Genomic DNA, 27,196 nt, shown 5'->3' on the forward strand with positions numbered 1-27,196 from the left:
AATATTAGAGGATTTTCTCATATTTAACTATTTCTTTTGATATGAAGAACAAGCAACTCATTATGTTTTTGTGTGTTGGCCAGTTGGGCGCATGCATGCTTCATTAATGTGCGCTTTATGCAGCAATCAAGATTATTATGTCTGGCTCTTATGTTAGCCCATATCAAAAATTCTTGGTCCACCACTATCATCCTTGAAAATGACACTGAGGTGCTAAGACAATATTCACTGGTGGAGATTCGAGAGACATGATAACATAGGGGATAGCAAAATACTGTTCAAGAAGTAGCGCTCATTATGATGGATGATGGGCTGAAGCCTCTGATAACTGCAGCCTCTGTGCCAAGACATTGAACCTTATACAGGATTACTCTTCACATATGATTATGACACAGGAGACTAGCAAATCACATATTTCTATAAGGAACTTTCTCTTAGCTATATAAAAATAAATCAGGTAAGACAATCTCAAGAGTGTGTATACATGAATTATAATTACATCATCCATTAGCATTCACACACACACACACACACACACACACACACACACACACACACACACACACACACACACACACACACACACACACACACACACACACACACACACACACGCAGACATACACACCCTAACAAATGCAAATGACTAAGGCCAGGTTTGGGAATGGAGGGCACAAGTAAGTAGCTTATAGGCTTCTAGGTCCTCTCCTGTATCTCCAAGACTACAAAATGAACTGGGACTCTGTAATGGGACAGTGGGCAGCTGGGATTTTGTTTTCCTAAAGAATATAGAGATAACCCCCTGCTGCTAAAACCACATCATTCAGATGGGTTACACCAGTTTCAACCACAAAACTGGACTTCTCTGACGAGCCTGCTTCCACAGGGATCTCTGAACAGACCTCTTGGCTACCAGGGAGTGCTCCTTTGTTTTGTGGGTGTGGAATACCGCTAATAGGAATGAGCTGAAGGAGGGGCAGTGACATTCTCCAATTTAGAAATGTTTTTCTCCCAGAGTATTTACCACACATGTTCACCTTATTATGCCATTGGGCTTGTTGCCCAATGGCATGCTCAGGTAATTTGTGAAATGTTTCAGTGAGACCCTTGTCTCTCCCTCTTCCTTTGTCTCTGGCTTATGGAGTGTTTGTAGTCTGTCTGGTGTCTTTATCACAAACACTCTGGTCCCAGTTTCCTGTTTGTTTCTGCTCCACTTGTACCTCAGAGGTTTTTATCCAAAGTATTTTGACGCCCCCTCTCAACCTTTGGTCTACGTGCCATCTCATGTCCTACATGATTCTCAAGAGCGACCCCACGAATCCCTTCAAGGGGGAACAGACAATTCTGGCCCAGCATTTTCTGGGCTGCTTCTAAATGATTGGTGCCCCTCTGGTAATTGATGTTGATACTGCGTTTTGGGCTTGATCCTGCCAACAGACGCTCTGAGGGACTTGCATCAGAGATGTCGCGAAGGTGCTCATCATCATCTGTATCGGCATCAATGTATTTGCTGATGGAGGAGTCGTGGAAGGTGAAGACAGTTGGGGCCAGGGCAGTGCTCTCTGGGGACTTCGGTGGTGTCCTGCTACTGGCAGTGGTATAGACTGACACTTCAGGACTCAACAGAGAGTGGTCTGACAGGACTGAGTTGTCTGAGAGCGGGGATGGGCCTGACTCCCCCTCACTGCGGCAGCCTCCTTTAGGGATAAGGCTTTTTGAGGAGTTGCCAGAAAAGAAGAATTTTCTTGCATTCTCTGAGCATGAGGGCTTTGTGACAGACACGGGGGTCAGCATGGGCTCACGCTCCCCAGTGGTTTGCTGGCCTGTTTTTGTACTGGCGTGCTGGGACAAAGCTGTAGCCGGACTGTGGGAGAACCGGTTGCCTTCCTGAAGACCAAGGTCCATTGCTGGACTATGGGGGAAGCGTGGATTCTCCTGGAAGTCTGTAGCACAACTTATGTAGCTGTCAATGCTGGACAAGCTTTTCATGTCCCCCACTCCCTCTCTGGTTCCTAGGACTGGTGGCCTGTGATCTTGGATGGCCCCCAACTCTATCTCATCTCTCTGTTTGCTTACTCTGGAGCTTCTGTCTTTAGCATTGAGGTTGGGTTGTGACTGTGTCTTTGCCATCTGGTTGTACATCTCCTCTAGCTTCTGAACATTTAGCCTCTGGGGACTGGTAGCCCGGGCCTTGTTGGGAGAACCTAACTCCTGAGCATTGAAGGAACGATTTGAGCTTGTCTCTGATGCAGCCCTCTTGGGGGTCCATTTCCAACGACTTGGAGAGAGGTGGTTGTCATGAGGCCTCTCACTCTTCTCCACCACCACATCCATCAGTTCTGCACTACGAGCAAATGCCTCTTTCAAGTTCATTGAGACAATGCTACCATTTCTCTTTGCCCTCTCAAGGGCCTCTCTTCGTTTAAGTGCTTTTTCCTGCCTCTTCTGCTCCTTATAGAATTCAGAGAAGTTATTCACAATAATGGGAATAGGCAGGGCAATCACCAATACTCCAGCTATGCAGCATAACCCACCCACAATCTTTCCCAGTAGAGTCTTTGGGTAGATATCTCCATAGCCTACTGTGGTCATAGTAATAGTAGCCCACCAGAAAGAAGCTGGAATGCTTTTAAACTTTGTATCCTCCTCGTCCTTCTCAGCGAAAAACACCAGACTGGAGAAGATCATGATGCCCATGGCCAGGAAAAGTATGAGCAGGCCCAGCTCATTGTAACTCCTCCTCAAGGTAAAGCCCAGAGACTGAAGACCTGTGGAGTGACGTGCCAGCTTCAGAATACGCAGGATACGCATGATCCGAAAAATCTGAACCACGCGGCGGACGTTCTGAAATTGCAGCACACTCTTGTTGGATTCTGTCAAAAAGATGGTGACATAGTATGGCAGGATTGCCAACAGGTCAATGACGTTCAGAGGACCTTTGAAGAACTTCCACTTGTTGGGGGAGGAAAGGAAGCGAAGCAGATACTCCATGGTAAACCAGGCAATACACACAGCTTCCACGTGGGCCAGTTGTGGGTTGTCTGTGGACTGGCCAAACTCATCTGTGTCCTGCAACTCTGGAAGGGTGTTCAGAGACAAGGCAATGGTGGATAGCACAATGAAGAGGATGGAGATGATGGCCAGGATCTGAAAGACAAATTTAGGTAATATAAGTAAAGGTTGTAGGATCAGAGAATGACATACAGTATATCAGTTAAATATCAGATATCAGATATGCACTTAAGCTTACATTTCTTATTCTGATTAGTCAATTACACCCATACTGAAAATAAGATAAATGCAAATCCAGAGTATATATATATATATATATATAGTATATATAAAGGATTTTGATTACAGCATGAAAGTGCAGACAGCAAGTGAATTCCAATAACCTTATAGTCTAAACAAACCTTCAATAAATGCCAGACTAAGTGTGTGATTGGCTGAGAGCTAATGGATTGGATTGACTTGGACCACTTATTTATTCATGACTCATTTATTGGGCTTATCCACATGAGTGAGTGTGCTTGAGTGGAAAATAATGTTTAGCAATCAATATACAAAAGTAAAAGTGCACAGAATACAGTGAATGTAGTTAGAGGAAAAGTCGGGGATCACCAAAGTCATTAGGATTTATCTTTTTGGGCACCATGTACATCTCTACAAAATTTCAAGGCAGTCTATTCAATAGCTGTTGAGATATTAAACTAAATGCCAAAAATAGCAACCTCATGGTGGTACTACAGTAAAGTCAGTGGGATTCATCCTCAGAGGGCCATGAATATATGTGCAAAATTTCATGGCAATCCATCAGAAAAGTTATTGAGATATTTCAGTCTGGACCAAAGTCCAGGGACCAATCAATAGACAGAATGCATGGCTAAAATACATGGAAGACTTCTCAGATTTAGAATAAGCAAACTAACTCACATAAAAACCTCAAGAATTAGTATAGTCAAGTAGAAGCTAGATGGTAAATGAGAAGTTCTATGATCACAGACACAGCCCTCGAATGGGCTCTTCAACACCTTCCTCTACGCTAAGATTATCTCGTCTCATTATCTCAGATAATCAGACAAGCCCTCTGTTTTCACAGAGTGCTGGCCCTGCTCAGTATCCTCCAATTAGTGATCCAGCAGGCACCGGACATCAGTGTAATGTCAGAAAGACACTAGACTGTAATGACTCTAACGTTTTGGTTGGAAATCAAAATTGTGTTGACATCAAAATCCGTAGGCTAAGTGAGATTGTCATGTTTAGGAGCAGTTGAGTTCTCTGCTCACGACTAGAGTGTTGGTATTTTATACATCAAGATTGTGTTGGCATGAGACATTTGGAAGACATTGGATTTTGGTTGCTTAACAACACAACTTAAAATCCAACAAAATATTAACCTTAGCTGTCATCACTATTCTTTGTGAAATTTTGGTCACCCAGCGTCACAACCTACATTCAACTGAATATCAATCTCTAATGATGATGGTGGCCAGCTGCGTGCCTTCAGGGATATGGTGAATGTTAGATTAAACAACAGGGTGAAAAGCTGGCCTCAGGAATGTGATCATAGAACTAAGGTTACCAAATATAATCTTCATGCTATTTCACACAGGTTCCATCCTCTTATGGTCTCTCTATATTGAGAGGGATTGTGGCTGTCACTGCCTGTCACTTGCACCCCCATGTTGTGACACAATATGACATAAAGAAGAACATGCAACAGTCACATGTTGTAGGAGCTGAATTTCCCCAGAATCCACTGCACTAGATGATGTCTGATTCATATTCTACAGTACAGAGAACTGGGATGTCTTACAGAAAACAGAACCTTAGAGACACACACACAGGCACCCACACACACACACGCACACACACACACACACACACACACACACACACACACACACACACACACACACACACACACACACACACACACACTTCCCCACCTACACTCTACCAATCATGCCAACAAGCAAGTACGTGGTGGTAGACTACACCTCTTTTAGCATTTTATGACAGCTCCCCTCTCAGCCAGTATACATAGTGTAAACAAAAAAAATCACTGCAGTTTCTTTGAAGTATATTATTTTTGAGCTTCTTTGATCTGAATAAGTGACTACTCCTTTATACCACAATGAGCGCTACCAGAGGAAATGTTGCACTGCTCTCCAGTCTGTATTATCCCATCAACCACGTACAACTCAGATGAAAGATACTTGTAAAAATAACCTGAATGATTTCATGTTTATAGGGTGTATTTTGTGATGAAGAACTGATAGCGCTGCATGCTACTACAAATTTTCTGATGTCACATCACAGACCAAAATTACATAAAATCACATCGGAACATATTTTCTCCTTCCTCAGAGGCATATAAACATGCAATCATTTTGGATGTATTTGCCCACGTTTGGACACATCAGCCACTGAGATTACATCTTAAACCCCAAGGAAGTTCAACATAATTTAATTTTTGTTATCGAACACAGAAAAATTATGTGTAAAACAACTGCCTAACCTGAAACGTTTACAGTCACTCTACATGATCCACAGACCTGTTAAAACCTCTGACTGGAACAGTTTACATTGGAACTATAGTCTTAAGAACTACTGAAGAAACTATGAAAAAGTCTATGAATACTGCTGAAAGAGAGATCTGTGGATTACTGAATAATGATAGGTGAGAAAGTCTTTTTTAAATTATTTACTTTCATATAATTTGGCCCATGATGATTACAAGTTTGGTTCTGTAGACATTAGTAGATTTATTGGCTTAGTATAAAAATATGCAAATTCCAAATTTGTGTGTTATTATTTTCACAGGTTTACTTCTGTACTCATGAAAATATCCAAGAGACATGGGCCTTCCCTGTTTTTAATCTGCTAATAACAATTTTATAGGAAGGTTGTAAAATCAACTTTCCTCAAACATGGGGATGAAGGGTACAAATCCAGCAGCTCTGTGCTGATCTTAGTGCTGTGGTACAATAGAACGACTGCTGCCTGACCTGAGTGATGGTGAGTCATAGAAGCCGCGTGGTCCAGTCGTGTGTATTGTGTATATTTAGCACAAACATAAATATACTCTGATATTCTGTCTTACAATCATTTTGATGCTTCTACACAGGTATTACACAATAAAATATTACATATTATTCTGATTACTGACAACTGGCTGAATGTATCTTGGTCAACTCAGCTAGGTAATGCAACACGGGAGCATCTGCTCCTTCAGTGGACAAAGAACAGAAGTACTTCATAAACTATTAGTCTGCACTTGTTATATTCACCCTAAATGACACCAAACATTCCTGATACAGGACCAAACAGCACAACTTAGAGGATGAGTAGGAGGCTGTAGCTGGAACACAGAGCCTGTTTCGGCGATAGCCCACACAAATGAGGTTAGGATGTTATATGATGAAATAAGTCACAGAATAGTTAAGATACTTTCCTCTGAAAGTGAAAGCAGCTAAGCCTTAGACCACAATACTGTGAGGCATTTATAAAACACCTGTGACATTGAGAATTAATTATTTCAGTTTAATAATTTAACTGGTAAGCTTGGCCAAAACCTCATTCATGAACTGGATCTGCTGGTTAAACACACAGTCATTTGTGTAAATAAACAGAGCACAGCACATGATGCAGGGTTTCCCTATAAATTGTCCAGAGGAAATGAAGGCACACAGGCAGAAATAAGGCAATAGCAACAGTTGTTAGGAGGTGATTGACAGCGTGGGCCTTGACAATGGCCTAATATGTTTGGAGTCTACTCCCAGGAGTAAAAGTGATGGCCAAAGAGGCGACCTTATCTACGGCCAATCAGAGCAGGAGAACACTGTTGCCATAGCGTCACGGCAGACATGAATAATGACCCTATCTGTTTATTTTCTTCCCCCTGTGCTCCTCTCCTCCTGCCCTGGAGGAAATCTATTTGAATCAAACACTTCAGGAGCAGAGAGGTGCTCGGACCAGAGAGTGAAGGTGGAGATGTCAAGGGCAGCACAAAAGCTGCAGAGGGAGAGACGGTGCATTGCTGTCAAGAATGGAAAATGATGACGGTAAAAGAAAAAAAAAAAATTGAACGAAGTAAACAACACATTGTATTTGTAAAAACAACCTATTAAAGTTTACTGATTGTGTACCAGACACGGCAGAATTGTAATGAGTCAGAAAAAGAGAAAGACATGCTGCTAACAAATCCCAAACTTAAAGCCAGGGGAGCTCGTATCTATGGAAGAGCAGGACAAAAAAAGGGTAGAGGTAATAGGATTGAGATGCTATAAAAAGGTCGCTAATGAAGGCACACTGGTGCTGCTGTGTAACATCATGGTTATGAGGTCAAGTTCCACTAGGAATCCCTGCACATTTCCCACCGGCCTATGTCCCTGTTGCCCCTGCTTCTACACACCGCGCACTCTCTCACATTGCCTCGCTTGTCTTTACCTCTTCTTTTTTCCGCATTGTTTAATGTCACGGGGCGCTAATTTCATCCAACCATTGCACTGTAAATCTGAGATAAACCTTTCAGTGCACATAAATGAGGCCACAAACAAAAACATGTCTCGGAAAAGGTTGAATGGAGCGCCACACATGACTGTAATGGCATCAACAGAATTACAGACTATTTATAGACTCACACCAGAACCAGGAGCACACATAACAAAACAGATGTTAATAGTGGCCACACACAAGATTATGTCCTTGTCTGTTCCACATGATGAATACTCTATTATTGTAAGTAGAATATATGGACGCCAAACGTGAGAGTGACTCCCGGCGAATGCTCCTTGGTGGCCTACTGAAGGGAAGAAAAGATGAAGGGAGTGAGATATTTATATCTGGAGGAAAGGAAAAGACAATATATGTGCAAGAAATGGAAAGAGAGAAAGAGAGAGAGAGAGAGAGAGCATAGACTGACAAGAGATCACACTTGCACTCTAAAAACAAAGCCAGATCACACTGGATTGTGTGTCTCATGGCACATTGCTGTGTGGCTCAGCAGACACAATAGTCCACACCCCCATCTTATACAGGACAAGGTGACACCAGCCCTCATTAGGCTGTTTGAAAAGATATCTAGGACAAGATTTGGTTTGAAGAATGCCCTCAAAAAAAACAAAAAAAACACCCAATGACATGCACAGCCCTGTGTCATGGACTGTGACATTGTCTTCTGAGTTACATATGGAAGAGAATTTATTTCACATATGGAAGAGGGAGTAAGCCCTCAGATATGGCGGTCATTGCACAGAGACTGTTGGCTGGCACACTATACATACGCCAAAACATATTCTGCTCTCCAGAGGCGCCCACACTTGAGACTTAGAGAGGGAAAAACTGATTTATAATTATTGCTGGGTATTTGACTGTGGTTGTACTTGCTGTTCGCTCTGTCACCAGCTCTTGTTCAGTTACGATGCCCTGGTTTTATGTTGGCTGCATCCCAGCAGCTGTGATTAATTTTCTTTGTGCTACATTGGTTTTGTCAGGGTCAGGTCCATTCATCTGTCTCCCCAGCGCTTATCCAATGAGGATGGAACCCTGAACTTTGCTCTTTTCATATAGACTTTAAAAAATGGGCAATATTTATAAATCAGACATTGACCATTAAATCGCTGGTGTGAACGTGAACTTGGCTCCAAAGGAAATTAATGGTCACTGAAGCATCAGCTAATGAAGAATATAAAGTAGAATTTCTAAAATCTCTGAATCCCGTTTTGAAGAAGCATTAATGGATTTTTTGGCTTTTAGCTTCATCAACTCATTAGGGGAAATATTCAGCTTTTCAGCTGGTAAAAGCATGATGATGTTCACCAGCTAGTGGTGCTGAGCAGAAGGGCGTGAGATTAGTCGACCAAACGGTTAAACATTGCTAACCACCTTCCTAAGCAGCACCAGACAGACTAGTTGGTTAAACTAATTATTAATATTTTATTAAAGCACGATGCCTGTTGTTAACTGTTTGGCCTAAGATGTTAGGCAGCCGCCCTCTCCCCGTGCTAATGCCCGAGTGTTATAAAAAAAAAAGGTGGAAAGTGGGATGGATAACATCTTGTAAAACCAGTGCGGTTTGGCAGTTTTTAAATGAAAATAAGGTTGTATGTAGGCTGTGTCAAAAAGAAACCGGCGTATAACCACACAACCAGAGCAATGCGTAACCACCAACAAGCTAAGAAGGCTGCTGGTGCTAGCACGCCTAAAACTAAAATTTGGATTGCAGGAGGAAAGAGAACACAACACAATGCAGGTTCCAAATACAGATGTATAGTGGTAACGGCTCTCAGTAGAGTGCATACCTCTGCCAGGGCCGAACAACCCTACAACTAAAAGAAAATGATTTTAAAAATCCCGGAACTTCTCCTTTAACCAGATCTGCACCAAAATGTAATGGGTTCTTCCCATAATAAATAATAATTAATAAACCCCTGCACTATAGCAACAGGTAATGATTATAGGATACTGGCAAATTCTAAAACATAATCTAATAGTAGCATAAGTAGACAAAGTCATAAATCAAGTAGACTGACTCAGTGTTTTCATTTATACTGCAATATCTATCTAAAGTTTGCATTAGCTAGTGTTAGCTACTACAAGCCAATGACTATGTCAGACCAAGTAATGCTGTAGTTCAACTTTTCATTTGTTAGAGGAAAACTGTGCTTTTTCTCCTTTCAAAAGTGTCTGTTTTCACTTTAAAGGGTTCTACTCTCTTGATGATGGGTTAGTCAGCTCGGACTGAGGTTGCACTTGATTTAGTTGTTTATTTGGTAACTCCCTTGGTTAGGTGCAGTTAAGGTTAGTGTTCTCACACTGCTTTAAGTCTAGTAGCATCCCAAGTGACAGTTCAGGAACTCCCAGTCTCCCAATGCACAGCCCGGCACCTTTCTCATTAGCTGCAACAGGAGCAACAGACATACTGCTGTGCAGTGGAAGCTCCTGTTCCTGTGAGTCCTAACACCATTGTCTGTTAACTCTCCCAGTTCTCACCCATCAGACCTACCTAATAATGATAGGTAATACACCAAAACTTCTAATTAACACTCAAACAGACATGGGCTGACAAGGTTTTGGCAGAGATATGTCCACTTTCAGGTCAGTAAATCCAGGTCTGGCTTGATCACTAACACTAAGACCCCTGACTAGTTGACTTGCTTTCCCATCATCCCCTGAGCCACATCGGAGACCACAGGGATACCATGCAACACTCTCCCAGCCTTGACTGCCAGCCACTGTCACCATGACAACCCCCTTGAAGCTCGACAGGAGGTGGCTACGTGGACCTGCTTGTGAAAAGCAAGTCTGACAGTCTCCTTCTCTCTCTCTCCCTCCCTCCCCCTCCTCTCTCCTTCCTTCTATCCCTGATTTGTACCTTATTCGAAGCTCACCCAGCTTTTAACCATCTGCACTGTTCTAGTCTCTGTTATGTCTCTAGGTTTTTCTCTTATTTGTGTCATACTGTTTGCATTTCAGTTGCTGTGATACCTTCTTTAAGTGCTTTATAGGTTATCAGTTCAGTTGATTAATATTGGTCTGTGGCACATTGGCTCAGTTTCTGGAATTAAAGCAATATCCAACATTACTATTTGAAAAGGTAAAGAACACTTCATAAATACGTCTTTAAAACTGCCAGACACCATGCAGATGTTTGTCATACCACTTAATAGGCATAAGGATAAATAGGCATCACACAACCACACTGTTGGTCTTCGTCTTCATCAAGATGTTAATGTCAGTGGTTGACTGTATGCAAGTAATATTGTGAGCGTTAAATAATGTGGAATAATTCACACCCCTGATTCTGAATGTAGAAGGGCTCTGCCTCTCTGCCTGTGAAAGAGATGGGGTTTCCATGGAGACGGGAGGAGACTGTGTCTTCCACATTTCCCCCAGCATGAGAGCTTGAAACACACACGCACATTTGCAGTGGCTCAGCTGTAGTCTCCCCACCCTACACCACTTCTGCCTCTAACTTTGAACAGCAGATCCCCGTTTATATTAACCTCTCACATCTTGCCAAAATGAACAAGTTGTACCTTGTGACTCTTCAGGGGCACTACAGTCAGTTTTGGCATGTAGCTTCAAACTGGTGACCTATGATCATGACCTTGCTTCTCTAACATTAAGGCGACCGTACTTCAAACCTTGTAGATCTTTTTCAGGCTCCCTCTGAGAGAGGCTCAGTCTCTATAAATATTATATGATGGTTAAGAGTCATTTTCTTAAATAATCTGCACATGAACCGCAAAAGAAAATCTGAAAATCACACTAGTGTGATAGATTTATGTCTTTGGGACCACTAAATTATATTAAATTTAATTAAGTTACATTATAGGCCCTTTGACTTTGCTTCAGCTCTGAGTAGATTACACACATTTGCAATATTCTGTTGTGAACTCGATTTTCAAGATTGGGTATAGGTAGGAGTATTCAAATGATCGCCAACATTTACTATGTACATCCCATCTATATGTTAGCAACTTTATTTTATTTATTCCCTACTTTAACTACCTTAAAACACTATATAATTTGAGGTCAAAGAAAATTTGGAAACAAGCCATTTTTGGGAGCCTTCATCAAACTTTTCCCTAACTCATGTAGTGCTTGCATGCACAAAGTGCACCACAACCCCATTCAGCAAACCACTAATGTAGGTAGGAAATCTATGCTGGACCATCCATCTCTTGAATGAATCCCACCTCATCTCCTCTCCCTCTCAATTATTCATGCATTTCAGAGAATCCAGACTCAGCATCTATATTTAAACTCTGGCTGGTCTATGGTGGCTATATAAATAGAAACAGTATAGGGTCTGGTCTGGCACACCAAAGGAGGCTGTTTTCATCAGGAATTTTAACTTGGAGTACATAGAGTACATTTATAAGAATTGGAGAGAGATGAAAGACACGTTAGTCAGTGTTTCTGGATTGAAGAAATAGCATAGCTTCTACTGGTCATTAAATGCCTGAAAAATCTCATTTTATTCCCATGGTAGTCCCCCCACTGCACAAAATAACTCCTATAGCAATGGTGAACAGTCACATGTTGGAATAAATATAAACAGACACAAAGTTTTTTGTGTATTACACAATTCTCCCAAAACCAGTTTTTCAAATGTATTACACCCCTTTCCACTTGCTCTACAAAAATGTGGTAAATATCAAAAAAAATATTCTGAGCCAAGATCGAATACACAAACTCAAGTATATCCTTATGTCATCATTATAAGGATGTGGTAGAGTAGATAATTAGATGCATAAACCCCGTCCATAATGCTGTGTTGTAGGAATGTGGTAGAACGGGAGATTGGCAGCATGAATGTGCAGCTGACAAATCTGTAGGCATGATGTGATGCAATCACGTCATCATGGACCAGAGGAGGATCTCAAAGGAATGTTTCCAACATCTCATGGAATCAATGCCACGAAGAATTTAAGCTTTTTTCTTTTTGAGCAAAGGGAGGCCCTAACCTGTATTAGTCTTGTGTTCCTAATAAATTGCTCGGTATAAGTTTTTCCAGTGATTGCTCCAGAGTTGAAGTGTCTGCTAGGATATCCTGTCACTCCCAAAATACAAATATTGTAGTTCAGGGTACAGTCGAGTTCAGATGAACAAATAGGTCGGATCAAGCGTTCAGCATTCACAAGCTGAGAGGAGGAATACAATTAATAAGGAAATTAAATTAAGTTATCAAAAAGTATGTACTGTAAGTCTACTGTCTACATAAAAGAGATATAGAATATTATTTTGAATGGTTTCTATTCTGTCTGATAAAAACATTTTAAGTACTTGAAATGATATATCTAATCTTTATTGTGACAGTGTAAGATAGCAATTATCTTATCTGTGCCAGTAAGAAGAACAGTTTGGTGCGTCAAGTCGAGTCAAGTCAGCTTTTGTTTATATAGCACCAAACCACATCAGAAGTTATTTCAAAGCACTTTTCAACTTACAAAACTTACAAACTTACTGTACATGTGTAGGTTGTGCCATAACTTAGTGTTTGAACATGAATAAATAATAATCACACCTAATCCAACATGTAATAAACTTTTGACTATTGTCAGTACTAAAACTAGTTTATGGGATACAGTACTGACCCACTTAAAACTGATAAGTGCTCAGTGATGGGTTCATTTGCAACTGTAAAGCGCCAGTGGTGCAGCATCTGGTTCGAATCCAGCAGTTTTGCACTAACATAATGAAAAAAGGAAAAAATTTCTTTTTTTTTTTTTTTAAATGACGAAGAAGTAATTTGGTACACACACACGCACACATGTACAGTCAGTCAACAATGATGCAGGAATAAAAGGCAGCTGCAAGTCTCTGCATCACAGAAATGACAGTTGCCATGGCAATAGTGACAGTGAACTTTTAACCATTTTAGTGATAGCAGTGACAGGGAAATAATGAGAGAAATGGAGAGAGCACAAAAACATTCACAAACAGAGAAACAAAGACAAGACTTGGACGACCCAGACTGAAAGATGTGAATGTCACATATTCTATTCACAGAGCAAGAGCAAGACAAAGCAAGGTTAGTCCTAATCCTGAACTCAAACACATGCTTACAGCAGATATTCTACTTACTGACAGCGAAACACTACACTGAGTTCATATTTTCACAGTTTGTGAGAGCTCAGATCAGTGGCCATTCAGTGTCAATGCTGTTAATCCCTCTGAGAGTTACATTCAGATTAACATGCAAATCCTTTAAATTTGATAACTGGGCAGCTATAAACAGAAGTTTTGTACTTGAAACAGCCTCTGTTGTATAGGTCCTAAACCGTTTAATAACCATCCTGACTGTGATGTAATCACCAGGGCAAAGAGAATATGTGAGAACATACCATAATGATAACCACAATATACACCATGTAATTCAGTGGCAGACTGAAGGATGCTGCTCATTTCTAGCTCATAACCATAGATTTGGCTTCTTTTTTTGTTTTTGTTTTTATACAGAAAAGTTTTAACAGGTGTAGCTAGCTAGTTACTCACGCTAACACTTGCTTCATGAGTTCCACTTGATGGCTACATACATGATATTGTCCTAAAAGACTGTGGCTAAAGCTGCATGTCCCACCCTCACATCACTCCTCACCAGTTTATGATTGTTACAGAAAAAAAAGAAAAAAGTAAAGATACTGTGGAGTTAGTTAATCCTAATATAAAAGGGAGGATAAGGAAAAATTTAAGACCAGACTTATTTTATCCCTATTTGGCTGCTTAGCTCACATTCTATGATAAGCAAGAGAGATAATTGTTCATATTTTCACACCACATCTACAGTAAAGAAAAAAAAAATTAGTTGTGTCCCAATTCAGGGGCTGCATCCTTCAGAGAGTTGTAATAGACTGAAGGCCCAACTGAAATCAAATCATCCTGTCGTCTAGCAACCTTGACCACACGTACCTTTTTTTTCACAAAAACTTGAGGTTTTAAGGCCTTTGGTTTTTTAACAGTTGTACTGTTAGCTGTTCAACTGACCTGAAACACAATACTTAGTTGTAAAAGTGTAATCCTCTGGCTCTCAGTCTCTTGTTTGCTGCCATATTATTATCATTACTGGTGCATAAAGAAACTTGGGATAAGTTGGAAAAAAGGGCTGCATTTCTTGGCCGCATTTGAAGGGGCCTTCGAAATGGGACAGCCTTGTTGTGCTGCTGTGACACAATCAGTCTCCAAATGCAGCCTCTGAAAGAGGTGCCCCCTGAATTGGGACACAGTTAAGGTAATGTGAAAAAATACTGTAAGTGTGTATGTGTGTGTGTGTGTGTGTGTGTGTGTGTGTGTGTGTGTGTGTGTGTGTGTGTGTGTGTGTAAGAGAGAGAGAGTATGTGTGTTTGTCTGCATTTGGGTGTGCTGAAACTTGAAAGTTGTCCCCGAAAGTGCTCATCAAGGTGAAAGGCTTCTTGCTCCAGCAGTCAAGTGCTGTCTACCTACTCTCACAATCAACCGTTGGCTTGATGGATGCTTCTCCTTCACCTTAGTGGATTCTATTTCTGCCTCTGGCCTTCACACTTTCCACAATGTCACTCATTCACCTTTCCACACAACCTGCCCAGTGGAGTGAAATCCACCAATGAGGAAAGCTGCAATAGCTGCAACAACTAGAGCAGCTTCCAGACCCGTGAGTTCTGATTTATAGACTGTGTTGTTCTGTGCACACATATATAGGCTGAGTATTGGTTGTCGTGTACAGGGGGTTGCAAATCAAAGTAATGGCGACATGGCCTCTCTGCAGGGCCATGGCCAGATGATGCCTTTGGGCCACTAAGCTGCATTGTGTTTGTAAGAGATGGTAAAGAAAGGTAATAAATAAATATTAAAAATATATCACATATACCTGTTCTATCCCATGAATTACTGCTTAGCACACACCAAATATCACAATATACATTAGGCTTCAGCTTTTATGCTCATACTGATTGGCAGCATTAACATTCAGGCAGACAATTCGAGTTGTGCTCTTACTCTTAGGTACATGGCAAAGTCTTCATGCATCATACAGTGTATCCAATGCACCCTCTGTGTATCTTAGCTAACAATGCCCTATCCACTGTTTTGCTCTGCTGTAACAGTGATGAAAACACCTGTAGAGTTAAATCATTTGCAAGTTTATCATTGACACCCCCCAGCACCTGTTGCACTCGGCTTGGTGTAACCTTAGGGCAAATGGAGGTAGGAGAACATGCTATGTATTCATATCCAAATCTATTCCACATACAGTGAGATGAAATGGTTATCTTCTAATCCACTGAACAGTGTGCAGTGGGAAATGTAAGGAATCTGGGCGTCTGATTTATATTGATCCTTCATGGCAAGAATCTTCACCAACTTAACGAGCAATGACTCAAACTTACACATTGCATATATTTTTAATAGACTGTGGTGGCAATGAGTGTTAAGTAAAACAAAATCAAGGTGAAATGTGATCTAAGATTTTAGTTTATACTTTTAAAAGAAAATTCCATAAGACTTTGGCTTTACATTTCTGTCTGTTCTCCTGTTGTTTTGGATCAAATCCTCACACCTGAACCCTAATTGTTCACACCCATGATAACACTATGTAAATAAAAGCAGTCTGTCATTCATTAAAATGACATTAAAACATTCTTTTGGCTGTGGGTTATGACCTAAAAAGGTCATATTCTACATGGAATATCTTATAGCTTGTAGCATTGCACCAACTTACTATTTAGATCACAATCATCAATCATTGAGACAGAGGAAACTTTCCAGAGTTGTGCAATGAACGTAACTCAGTGTTTCAGTTGGGATGTTTTTCTCGGGTTCCCTGCTGACTATCAGAGAGGGGAAGGCTGTTGCTCAGCCGTCAGAACCTTCAGTGTTGCTAAAACGGCGTCATTGTTTTACGGCATACAGCGTCATGTGTTCGCATGTGCTACAGCAGTTGTGACAGTCGCTGATGAGCACTCTCCTCGAGGCTTGGGAAAACTGACACAGAGTTTCAATATTAATCACTCACTCACAGACTTAGACAGCAGAGTTGTGAGCCTGAGTGAGACTGTATTTCACTGGAAGGTATGACCTCTGTGTCACTCCAACTGTAAGACTAAAACTACCATGTCTTCAATAAAATATAAACTAACCACTACACTTCCATGGTCCTCTTTTTTTACATAGAGGAAAGAACACAGGTTGGTCACTGTTGTTTTTTCTTATGATGCATTTTGCAGTGCAGTAAATTGAGCTAAGACATTAAGAGGTATTATATAAACCTGCTTGTCCATGTTCAGATTGCGTTAGTAGTCCTTTCTTTTTCAAAATGCTGAATATTTTACAATTATTTTAACTATACATGTGTTTTCTCTACAGGGCATCTGTGTCCCAGAATGGCTTTGCTACAAAACATGTGTCTATAGAGATACCTCATAATGAAAATTAATTTTTATGTTTTCAATGCTGCACTTTTGTTTTTTTACTCTCAAAGCATAAACAAAATACTAACCAGATGCTTTTGTTCTTTTAGCTTCTGGGAATGTGGATGATTGTCCCACATATGAGCCTCGTTCTTTAGAATTTAATCTGGTCTGAAGGCAACCAAAAAAAATCAAATGACTAGTACTCCGCCATGGGTTTTTCCCCAAAGTTTTCAAGTTATTCAGGTTCAAGTGTTTCTAACTTGTTAGGAGTTGTACAAGTTAGTCAAGTGATCATAGCAGTCATGCCTATCAACATTTAAACCCTGTATACCTCTGTAAACATTGTTCAATTTAGTGCATTTTCCAGTTTCTCAAACTGTAATTAACTTAAATTTCATCATTCTGGCACTTTAGGACATTTTAGTACCTTGAATGTGCTTACATCCAAAGTAATATCACATTAGCATTCTGGACAATTGAGTGTTTCATTAGTATTACTAAAAAAATCTCATGTATGAAATTGGGAAATAGTGAAAATATTCTTTTAAACTATTGTTACAGGCTTTATAGACCCAATGCAATGACACATATTGATTCCCACACCTATTAGAAATGGAAATTTTCAGCAAGACTACAATATCATACACTAACAATCTAGAATTTGAAGTTCCTCCCACAGGCTATAATAAGAGCGAATATTCAACTATCATCATCTGCTAGTTTCTATTTTTCCCTTTGTTATAAACCTGCTTCTTTATTTTCTGTTTCTCTGGCTCAGCCTCCATGTCTCACAGTAATTTTCTCTTTCATGTTTACATTCTCCAACTCTCCAGATCTCTTGATCTATCTCTGTGTTTTTTTTATTTTTTATCCTCCTTACAGTCTTTGCTCGTCAGGCTTCCCTCCTCTTGGGGACAGTGATGTCTTTCACTCAGTGCTCACGTAACAGCTCAACTCCAAATTGAATGAACAAAGGAGCTGTCTAGCTTTGCAGAGGCAATGCACGATTCTTGACCACCTCCTGTGTCCCAGCATCCACTTCACAAGCTGTTTCTATGGAAAGACAATGTGTTCTGTTCATCAGTGACAAAATCTGTTTGAAGATTTGAAATTTAGTTTTCAGCAGATTCACTTCACTGCATGAATTTCAGGATGGTTGCTCCGGTGACCACAGTTAGGTAATTTGTAGCACACTTAAGAATTTTAGTCACCACACAGTGGGAACATGTCCACTGAAATAAATTCAATAGTAAATAGAACAAAACTTACCAAACCTGTTCTGCTGCAGTGAAGCAGGCCATGTATGTGCCCCACTGCAAGCCTGAAAAGCTGAGACAGCACTGCAAATCCACTATCTATCCACTACAAAATGCATGATATGACTTGTAAAATGCTCAGAAACACAACCCAGCCACTAGAGAATCAGACTTCTCCACGTTAATGATGAACGGGCCCTAGCACAATGTTAAAACAGCTGCTGAATAGTCCTGAACTCTTTTCCAAAACCTCTGTCCAACCGATTATATAAATAAATATCAATAAAAGCAAAAAGTGAAACATAGTGACTAATTATCATAATCTTGATCATTTTCACTGTGGCTTGGTCTTTCTTGGTCAGCCGTTCCCGATTTTGTTTCTTCGTTTATGTGTGACTGAATCAGCAATTCATTTGCTGTGAACATTTATTATCCCCAGAAGAAGAAGCAGGGATTTTGGAGATCCCCGTGACCTTTCCTCTATTGCCATCATCAGCCCAAATATTCAACTATTGTAATGTGTGTGCCTCCTGACCGAAGCTAAATGTTTGTGATACACATTCATGCACCCAACAGAAAAAAAATCCAATAATATTGAGAAACCCCTCACCTTTCCCACAGTGTTTCCATCAGGCCAAATTTCTGCTAATATTGTATAATCTACCCAGCAGACTGTTGACTGTGACAGTAACAGCTAAATCAGGGATTATCAGGCCTTAGTGGACATCTGCATGCTTCCGAGTGTTTCTTGTTTAATAAGACTGCATTTGTCCTAAGAGCCACAAAGAACATAAAAAATGTGAAGTCACCATTTCATCTGTGATTCTTTCCGTCGTACCAAAACCAGGCTTTGAGGACAAAACAATTAACCAGTGCACACCACTGGCACTTTCAACAAGGTCTGGGTTAATGCAAGTGTATCACCATAAAACTATACAGTATAGACAGCTTTAAAGCTGCAATAATCAACACATGTATCACATGGTTATATGCAATGCAAAAGGGATCACTTGTAGAATGAATTAATGCTCAACAATGTAGTTCCCCTTGACTCTAAGGAGCACTTTAACATTTTAACAAACTCATTATTTTGGTTTTATGTCCCACAACTTAATTTATTTGGTTTACTCCCACCACTCTCATCAGCTTTTTATTTGGAAATGTTCTGTAGATGACCTTTCCAGCAGCAGACAATGGACAGACAAAGTTAAGGGCTAGCTGGGAATAACAGTGGAGCATTCAGCAGCTTAAGATCCAGCTATTCTCTTCAGGGGTTGGTGGAGACCAAAATAGAGCTAAAGGGGGAATGACTATTGGACTTCAATTTGTCAGATCGCCTGAGGTATGACTCCAACTGAATGCTAATATTGCTCTGCTGAATGAATAAAGACTTCAACTGTTTGCTAACATGTTCACCATATTAGCTTCATAAGGTGATAACAGTTTGATCTTATGTTTACATTAATGTTTCATTGTTCCCAAGTGGCTGATAAAAATTAATTAATGCAGGTTTAAGTGTTGGATGAAGATCTAACAGAATCTAACAAATATGTTTGTGTCAGTTTAACCAAAGTAACTTGGCTGCCAGTCTGAGTCATTATTTTTAACTTCTTCTCCCACAAAGTCGATTGAGTCTTCACCATATGCGAGGGGAGACATCCTCTGGAGGCCTAATCGGATTTTTTTTTGGTACTCCGAACTGTTTGGCTGTGATATGCAAATGAATTTGGCAATGAGGACGCAGGATAAGGAAGGGAGCCATCTCTCTGCATTATAAGATCATGATCATAATTGCTCAGCAGTTACACAAATCCTCAGTGTGCCACCATCCATCTGGTCAAAAGTTAGCTCCCCTTCTGGCTCAAAACTTTATTGGACACATAGTTAAGTCCAAAGTCCAAAAATGTGGTCTTGTAAGTTTTGTCAAAAACTGTTCGCCTTCTAGCCTTTTTTCAGGTTTTCAGGCTCTGTGAATTAATTTACTGTCACTGTTCTCCATTAATACATTTTGACACAAATAGCAGTAGGCCTAATGTACAGTATGTTACACCTTTAATTACATTTATCTAAAGAACATTTTACTCTGAATGTCAGCCTTAATCCCCTGAGGCTTTCAGTCTGTCTGATTAGGCCATCTGATTGTGTGTGAGTGTGTTTGTGTGTGTGTGTGTGTGTAAGAGGGCTGTTATGAAAAGAGGAAGTAGAGACAGTGACCTATATTTAAACATTTAACTTTGTCATAAGAATCCATTATAAACTCATAGGATTAGAAACTGAATACTATGCAAATATAGGTGTGTGTATGTGTGGGTGTATGTGTTTTCTTATGGTCTCTTGACAGTGAAAAATGGTCATAAGTTAGAGCTGTTAGTCCATTCACTTAGCCCTTCCTTGTCCATTAATCTATTCATTAAGTACACTATGGCTAAAACAAAAATTTGGACTAAATAATGTTTGAGATGTTGAGTTCAACTTTAACCTTCAGAGGTTGCACTCGAGTTTTTATAGCTGCATTTGAATCTGACTTCAGGGCAAGTTAGAAGAGACACAACCACTCAGAGGCACTGCTGTTGACGAGCAGACAGTGTGACAGGCAGCGAGAGCAACCGGCATGAAAGCAATCGCAGAGGCACTCAGTCGCTGAGTGCACGTGATCCTAGCTCATATCTCTGCACCACACAAACGCAGACAACATGAACAAACAACCTGAGAAGCCCCGATATTTTATTTCCCCTTAATCCTCTAGCACAAATTTCAGCCTTCAGTATCGCATGGTCACTCTGCAGCTTCCTGCAAGAGAGTTACAAGTGATACTTAATACTCACTGTGTTACTGCTCTCTTTTTCTGTGCTCTTTGTAACACATAGGTCTGAAAGACTGACACACGTATACAAAAAGGTAAATCCTGTAGATGTAGACAGACTCATACAACATATGACCAAGTAGCAGCAACGTTACCCAAGCACCATCTCCACCAACTTAAATGTTGGATGATAACAACAACTTTGACAAAGGTGTTAAATTATTAATCAGTGTGCTCTGCAACGGTTCTGAGGACTTTGTTTAGCGATTAGAATTTATTCTCTGTATATGAATGTGCAGTGTTTGTCTTTTTGTCTTACATGATCATGGCTATGTTCATACAGATTTCATACAAGATAATGCTTTGTGTGGTAGATTGTGTATGATTTGTCACATATGTTTTATATACAGTATGCTATTTATTCCATACACAAAATATAGTGTAGAATTCTTAAGTAGTTTGTATTTTGTTTCATTTTATTTCTTAGGGGTATTGTATTCTTTTAATACTTAAGGAAGATTTGTTTTTGACTGATATTGTTCTGTAACAGATATTGTTCTTGAGGACTTGTTGAAAATTCATTGTCCTCTCAGTATTGTTTTGACAAGCGGCATAGCTTGCTGTTGAAATGATCCGTCATCATCAAGTTTTAAAAAGTTTTGCGACATCTAATATTCAATGTCAACAAGGATGGTGTGAAGAATTAGTTACACTGCTAGGACTGTTGTATAGTGTGTAACATATAGTACATAGCTGTGTGTCACCCACATAACAACGGAACACCATGGCTTTGTGTCACCGGACTGAGGGGAAGCATGTAAACTAAAAGTGTGCCAAAAATGGACCCTTGGGGGGCACCAAAAACTTACTACCAGCAACAGGAATTAGCTATTACAACAGTTAAAACAAAAGTTACAACAGTTCTTTCATGAGAACCTAAAAGGTTTAATATTTAGCTATATCTTTAAGATCTGCCCAAGTTTTTAAATGGTGTGGAAAATCAGTTTGATAAACTGTGTTAAAAGCAGCACTGAAATCTAAAACGAAGACTTGCTGTGAAGAGAGGATCATTGGCATTGACCTTGACAAGGTCTGCCTTCTGTAAAATCTGTCTAAAAGCTATTCAAAACAATACCAAGGCCAGACTGAACCTGTGCCTCTTTCTAACCTTCCAGAGATTAAAAAAAAGTTAATGAAGACTGCCTCAATGATCCAGACCCTGCACAATGGTTTGTGGGATTTGGGCAAATTTGTACAAAGGAAAGCTACAGACATTAGTGCCCTTTAATACGGGACACATGTCACTAGTCTGTCAGGAGATATTCAGTCTAGAAAAGCAGACTCTGAATAATCGAGCCCCAACTCAGACACAGCATTCTAGTCTTGTTCTCATATTACTTCCTATACATCAGCATCCATTTGACTGGCTGTGACTCTCCACCTGTCAGAAATAGTGATGGATTCTAGTCTGGTAGCTTCACGTCTTGGATTCTGCTGCAGACTGATTTATGAGTAGGACTATAGCCAAACTACGTTTATATGTCATCTTAAGTGTGACATGAGAGGAGCATAATTGGAATTTGTTGCCTGCCATGTGAAGCACAATACCCAATGACAGAGAATGAAGTGGTCATAATCCATTTTCAGATGCATGGAGGACAAGAATGACAGCAACATTCATGTTTGGCTCTGGTTTCCAAGCCAAACCAATGTTGATACTCGATTCCATTTGTCCACTAACCATCGAGCACAATCTTAAAAATGTTCATGAAAAACTATCTCAAATGTGAATATTTACAGTCAGGTTAGGTGTATTTGAGTCCTTCAGTGATGGATGTCAGGGCAGCGGCAAATATTTTCACCAATGCCCCTGAAATTAGCTTGTTAGGTTAAATTCTCAGCCTCTTAATTCTAGTTCTTATAGCAGGTATTATTAATGACAGAAACCAGCCAAATCTAATATGATGCTACATAAATGCTCCTGCAGGTGGAAAGCCTTTTATTGGCAGTAATCTGACGGTTAGGCACTGCTTTGCCAACGGTCAGACACAATCCTATTTTATGGTGACTCAAATCTGATTTGAGACAGAGAAAGACAGACAATGCCATGGCTTACAAAGAACATAAACAGAGAGAGGGAAGCTTCAAATTGGGCCCAAAGTCTCCTGGAGAATAATTAATGTGACATTTCCCTGACATTTAGTCGGAGGTATAGCGGAGGAGCCTGAAGTAGGGGAGGAAGGAAGCAGAGATATGAGCCAGTGAGGGGATAGAGAGACAGGAAGGACGACAGGGCAGAAAGAACACAGGCAGCAACAATGACTGAAAATCCCTGAAAATCTTGACAAATATTGCAGCTATTAATCACTTTCTTGTGATACTCTGTACAGCCATTAAAATACAGGAACTAAGCAGAAATGCATGCACGCACCCCCCCCCCCCCCCCCCCCCCCCCCACACACACACACACACACACACACAGACACCCACCCACACCCACCCACACACACACACACACACACACACACACATAGAGAGAGAGAGAGAGACAAACAAACCTACTAATGTTCAGGTTCAGTACCCTCTCCTTTTCAATGATGATAAAATTGTACTGTTGTTGCTCGGTAACCATTTGTTTAGCGCTTGTCTCTACCATTCACCATCTGTTTATGGGCTGTTACACATACATTTCCATCTCTGACCCAGGATAGGAGAGCACAGGTGATTAGCTAACACTAGGACAGTCTGTGGTCTGTGGACCACTCCACAAGACCACAGTTTGTTCCAGCCTATTAAAAAATGACTAAGACAATACCCCACCCCCCTGCCCCCCACTATCAATGTTTTTAGTAGTTTGGTCTGTGGTTTCACAGTGCCCTTTCAAGCTAATTAGGAACTGATAAACTTTGCTGCTTACTGTGTCGAGTTTGCTCTTTTCTTCCGGCACGCCATCTTTTGCTATGGACTTATACTGATGCCAAAGGACGATATGATGAACGCTGTTTTTGATGGTAATCATTGTGCACACTCATCAGTGAGTGGCTATTGAGAGCTATAGATTTGCAGGAAACAACATGTACAAGCACTTTGCTGTGTCATTATTCAAAGTGAGAAGTACCCATCTTGGTTAAGCACTTCAAAACTGCTCTCCAGTGATATTTTGATAAATTGCAGATATCAGGGTGTGATAATGGACACAACAACGTATGGTCGACTCAGAGTGGTCATCTCCTTTTTGTAGGCTACAGCACTTTCTTAGCTCTAACACAATAAACATTGATTCTACGTCTCTTTGATTCCTATGAAGAAGACATTTCCCTGACAGACTCACAGCACTCAGTCTGTTTGTGGAGCTGCGCTGACAGTTCTCACAAATCTTCATCGTAACAGCATCAGCCAGCACAAACTGCTAATAGTTTAATTTCCATTTCCTATTCCTGATTGCTGCAAGCCAAAAAGAAAAAAAGAGGCATGGTGCTGCTTTTAAAACAGTGTTGGAAAAAGACAGCTTCCCCTTTGATCCCTCCGATTCAACCAACACTAGTGTGATCAAAGGCTGCTCATGTTTAACACTGCTGTGGTCTCCCAGGTTGCAGTTGCAGGTGTGGCTCTCTGAAAGGCCTGCTGAGGGCCAATGCTGTCTTTGTGCACTGACTAAAGGTGAGCACAGCTAATAGAAGTCAGCAAATGTGGCCTTCAGATAAGGAAATAATGTGCAGCAGAGTGAGGACCTTAACATCTAATTATGACCAGGGGCATTCTGTGCTTGGCTGTTACAAACAAAACGCTCATTCAGCCAAATATGCATAATGTTAACACACAACCGCATAGGTTTTGAATCCTAGCAGCTGCTCTCATCTTTCTTTTTTACTAAATTCTTCTTTAATAATTTGCTTGAGCAGTATGGCCTGACTGCTTTCTTACTAATAACTGACTTACTCATGAGCTAGACACCACATGTAACTGTGTTTCTATATTTATCTTCTATTCTACTTGTTCATTTAAATATGTACAGTCATGACATGTCACAGCCAGCTTCTATTGATCCCCCCCCCCCCCCCTCCAAGCACTGATTTATCCAAATGATTCAAACAATCCTAAATCATTTCTGACTTTTTCTCTATCTGCACAAAAATGTTATTCAATATCTCAGCCTTCCGCAGAATATCTCAAATTCAATTGGCTCAGGCTTAGGGTGGGGTTGACACAAATAAACAACTGACAGAATTCAAGTAATATTTCAGAGAAATTACTTCAAGAGTCAAATATGTATTTCATGTTGTAAGCGAGGGCAGGCAAGAGATATTGCAGTGATTTAATGGTGCATGTGGAGTGTGACAAAGTGTAAGCATGCACATGTTCGTGTACATTTGAACACCAAAATGTTTGAAGCTACACATATTTTCAAAAGGAAACTGATGATATAGCATTGAACTTTTGCAACAAGTCTGATAATAAGACCATAACAAAGGATACAGATTATAAACCTCGACTCATGTTATGGTAAATTGAGACGTATGCACAGAGCTGTCTGGTAAGACTTTTTCTCTGGTTCTTGAGTAATATTAATAGCAGATAATAGCCCACACATCCCAGACTGATAAATCACATCCGCTGGATTTTTCAATCATTTCCAGCTTTTACTTCGTGTTCCATCCCTGGAACATTCAAAACATAAGTAAACAGCAAAGAAAAACACACAGCTGTGTCCTGATTTACCCATTTTGTGCAACCGTAAATGTCCTTTAAAAAGTCTGACTAGTTTTCACTGGTGCAAAACTTATTTTTCTCTTTTGTTTTCTGGTGAAAGAAATGGTAATTATATTCATTAGCCTATGTTACTCACACAGAACACTTGTAGACAGGCATCTTTATGTTAGCCATATCGATAAAGATAGTAAGATAATAGTCTGATAACTACATGGGACATCATCACGTTATATTATTTGAAGAGACTACAACAGATCTTTGAGCTAAATGCTAATATCAGCATGCTACCATGCTCACAATGAAAGTGCTAACATGCTGATGTGAGTAAGTATAATGTTTACCATACTCACCATCTTAGTTTTGCATGTTAGCATCGTAACGTGTGTGGTACTTAGCACTAAATACAAAGTACAGCTGAGGCTGATGGGAAGTCATTAAAGTTTGCAGGTATTTGGTCATAAACCTGTGTATTGGACAAATTTAGATTTTGACCTGAGGGTGGCGCTAGAGGAAAAGGTAAGGTATCAATGTGATCACAATTTGTCCTAAAGGGCCTATAAAGGTCAATACCAATTTTCATGCCAATCCATTTAATAGGTTTCAAGATATTTCACTCAAAACCATAGATGTCAGCATCAAGGTGGTGCTAAATGAAACGTCAGGGCATCACCAATGTCATTTGGTTGGCACAATGAAAATTTCATGGCAATCCATCCAATATTTGTTGAGTTATTTATGTCTTGGCCAAAATGTTGGACCAACTGAATGACAGACCAAGAGACCTACATTGCCATTAATAGAAGCATGCTGCTTATGTGTTTACATGTTTCTGTGTGTGCGTCTTTGTGCCACTGTGTGCAGGCACTAGTTGCTCCAACCAGTCACACACTCATCTCTATCATACCTAACCTCCAGTGACAATTACCTTTGCTGCAACAGACGAGCTGGGCTTTTCCAAGAGGTCCCAAAGTTTCTTCCGTTTTTCAGCACAGCAAGTGTTGTCAAATTCTTCTCCCTCTCTGTCTTTTAAATTGTCTGCCTCTCTTTTGAGCTCCTCATTCATTTGCTCCTTTTTCTGGTGGTACCTCGCCTGGCAACACGACTCTAGGTAGATCTCGTCAATGCCCCAATAGTCGAGTTCTTGACTGAACGACAGGGCGCACATTTCTTCCATCATGTGCAGCTTGCCCGTGCGGTAGAAGTTCAGAATTGATGTGAATGCCCCCGGATGTCGGTCAAAAAAGTATTCGTTCTCCTCAAGGTTGTAGTCATCACACACTTCCATCAGAGTTTCGTGGGTGTTGCAGTCTCTTAACTTTCCCAAACGTGTTCGTGGTAGCCTATCTAATGTTCGCCACAAGACTTCATGTGGAAGACCCCCAACATTCAGCCTGACTCTGCGGAAACATGACTTGCTGCGAATGATGTCCACTGGTTCAGGTGGCAGTGATGACGTTGAGCGGGAGCCAGCTTTATTTAACTCTGCCAAGGATTTCTCCATGATGAATTATGTTGTGGGAGCAGGCAAACAT

General features: G+C 40.4%; 1 protein-coding gene across 1 annotated transcript; it reads right to left on the bottom strand.

Annotated features, from left to right (window-relative positions):
* Window positions 1-1,221: 1,221 nt before the first annotated feature.
* LOC111222832 (potassium voltage-gated channel subfamily B member 1-like) lies at window positions 1,222-27,196 on the bottom strand. Its single transcript, XM_022746687.1, is given in 3 exon segments — window positions 1,222-3,147; window positions 26,590-27,165; window positions 27,167-27,196. Coding segments are annotated over 3 exon segments (2,532 nt in total).

Source organism: Seriola dumerili, unplaced genomic scaffold, assembly GCF_002260705.1.
Source record: "Seriola dumerili isolate Sdu_G_001 unplaced genomic scaffold, Sdu_1.0 BDQW01000109.1, whole genome shotgun sequence".
Taxonomy (NCBI): Eukaryota; Metazoa; Chordata; class Actinopteri; order Carangiformes; family Carangidae; genus Seriola; species Seriola dumerili.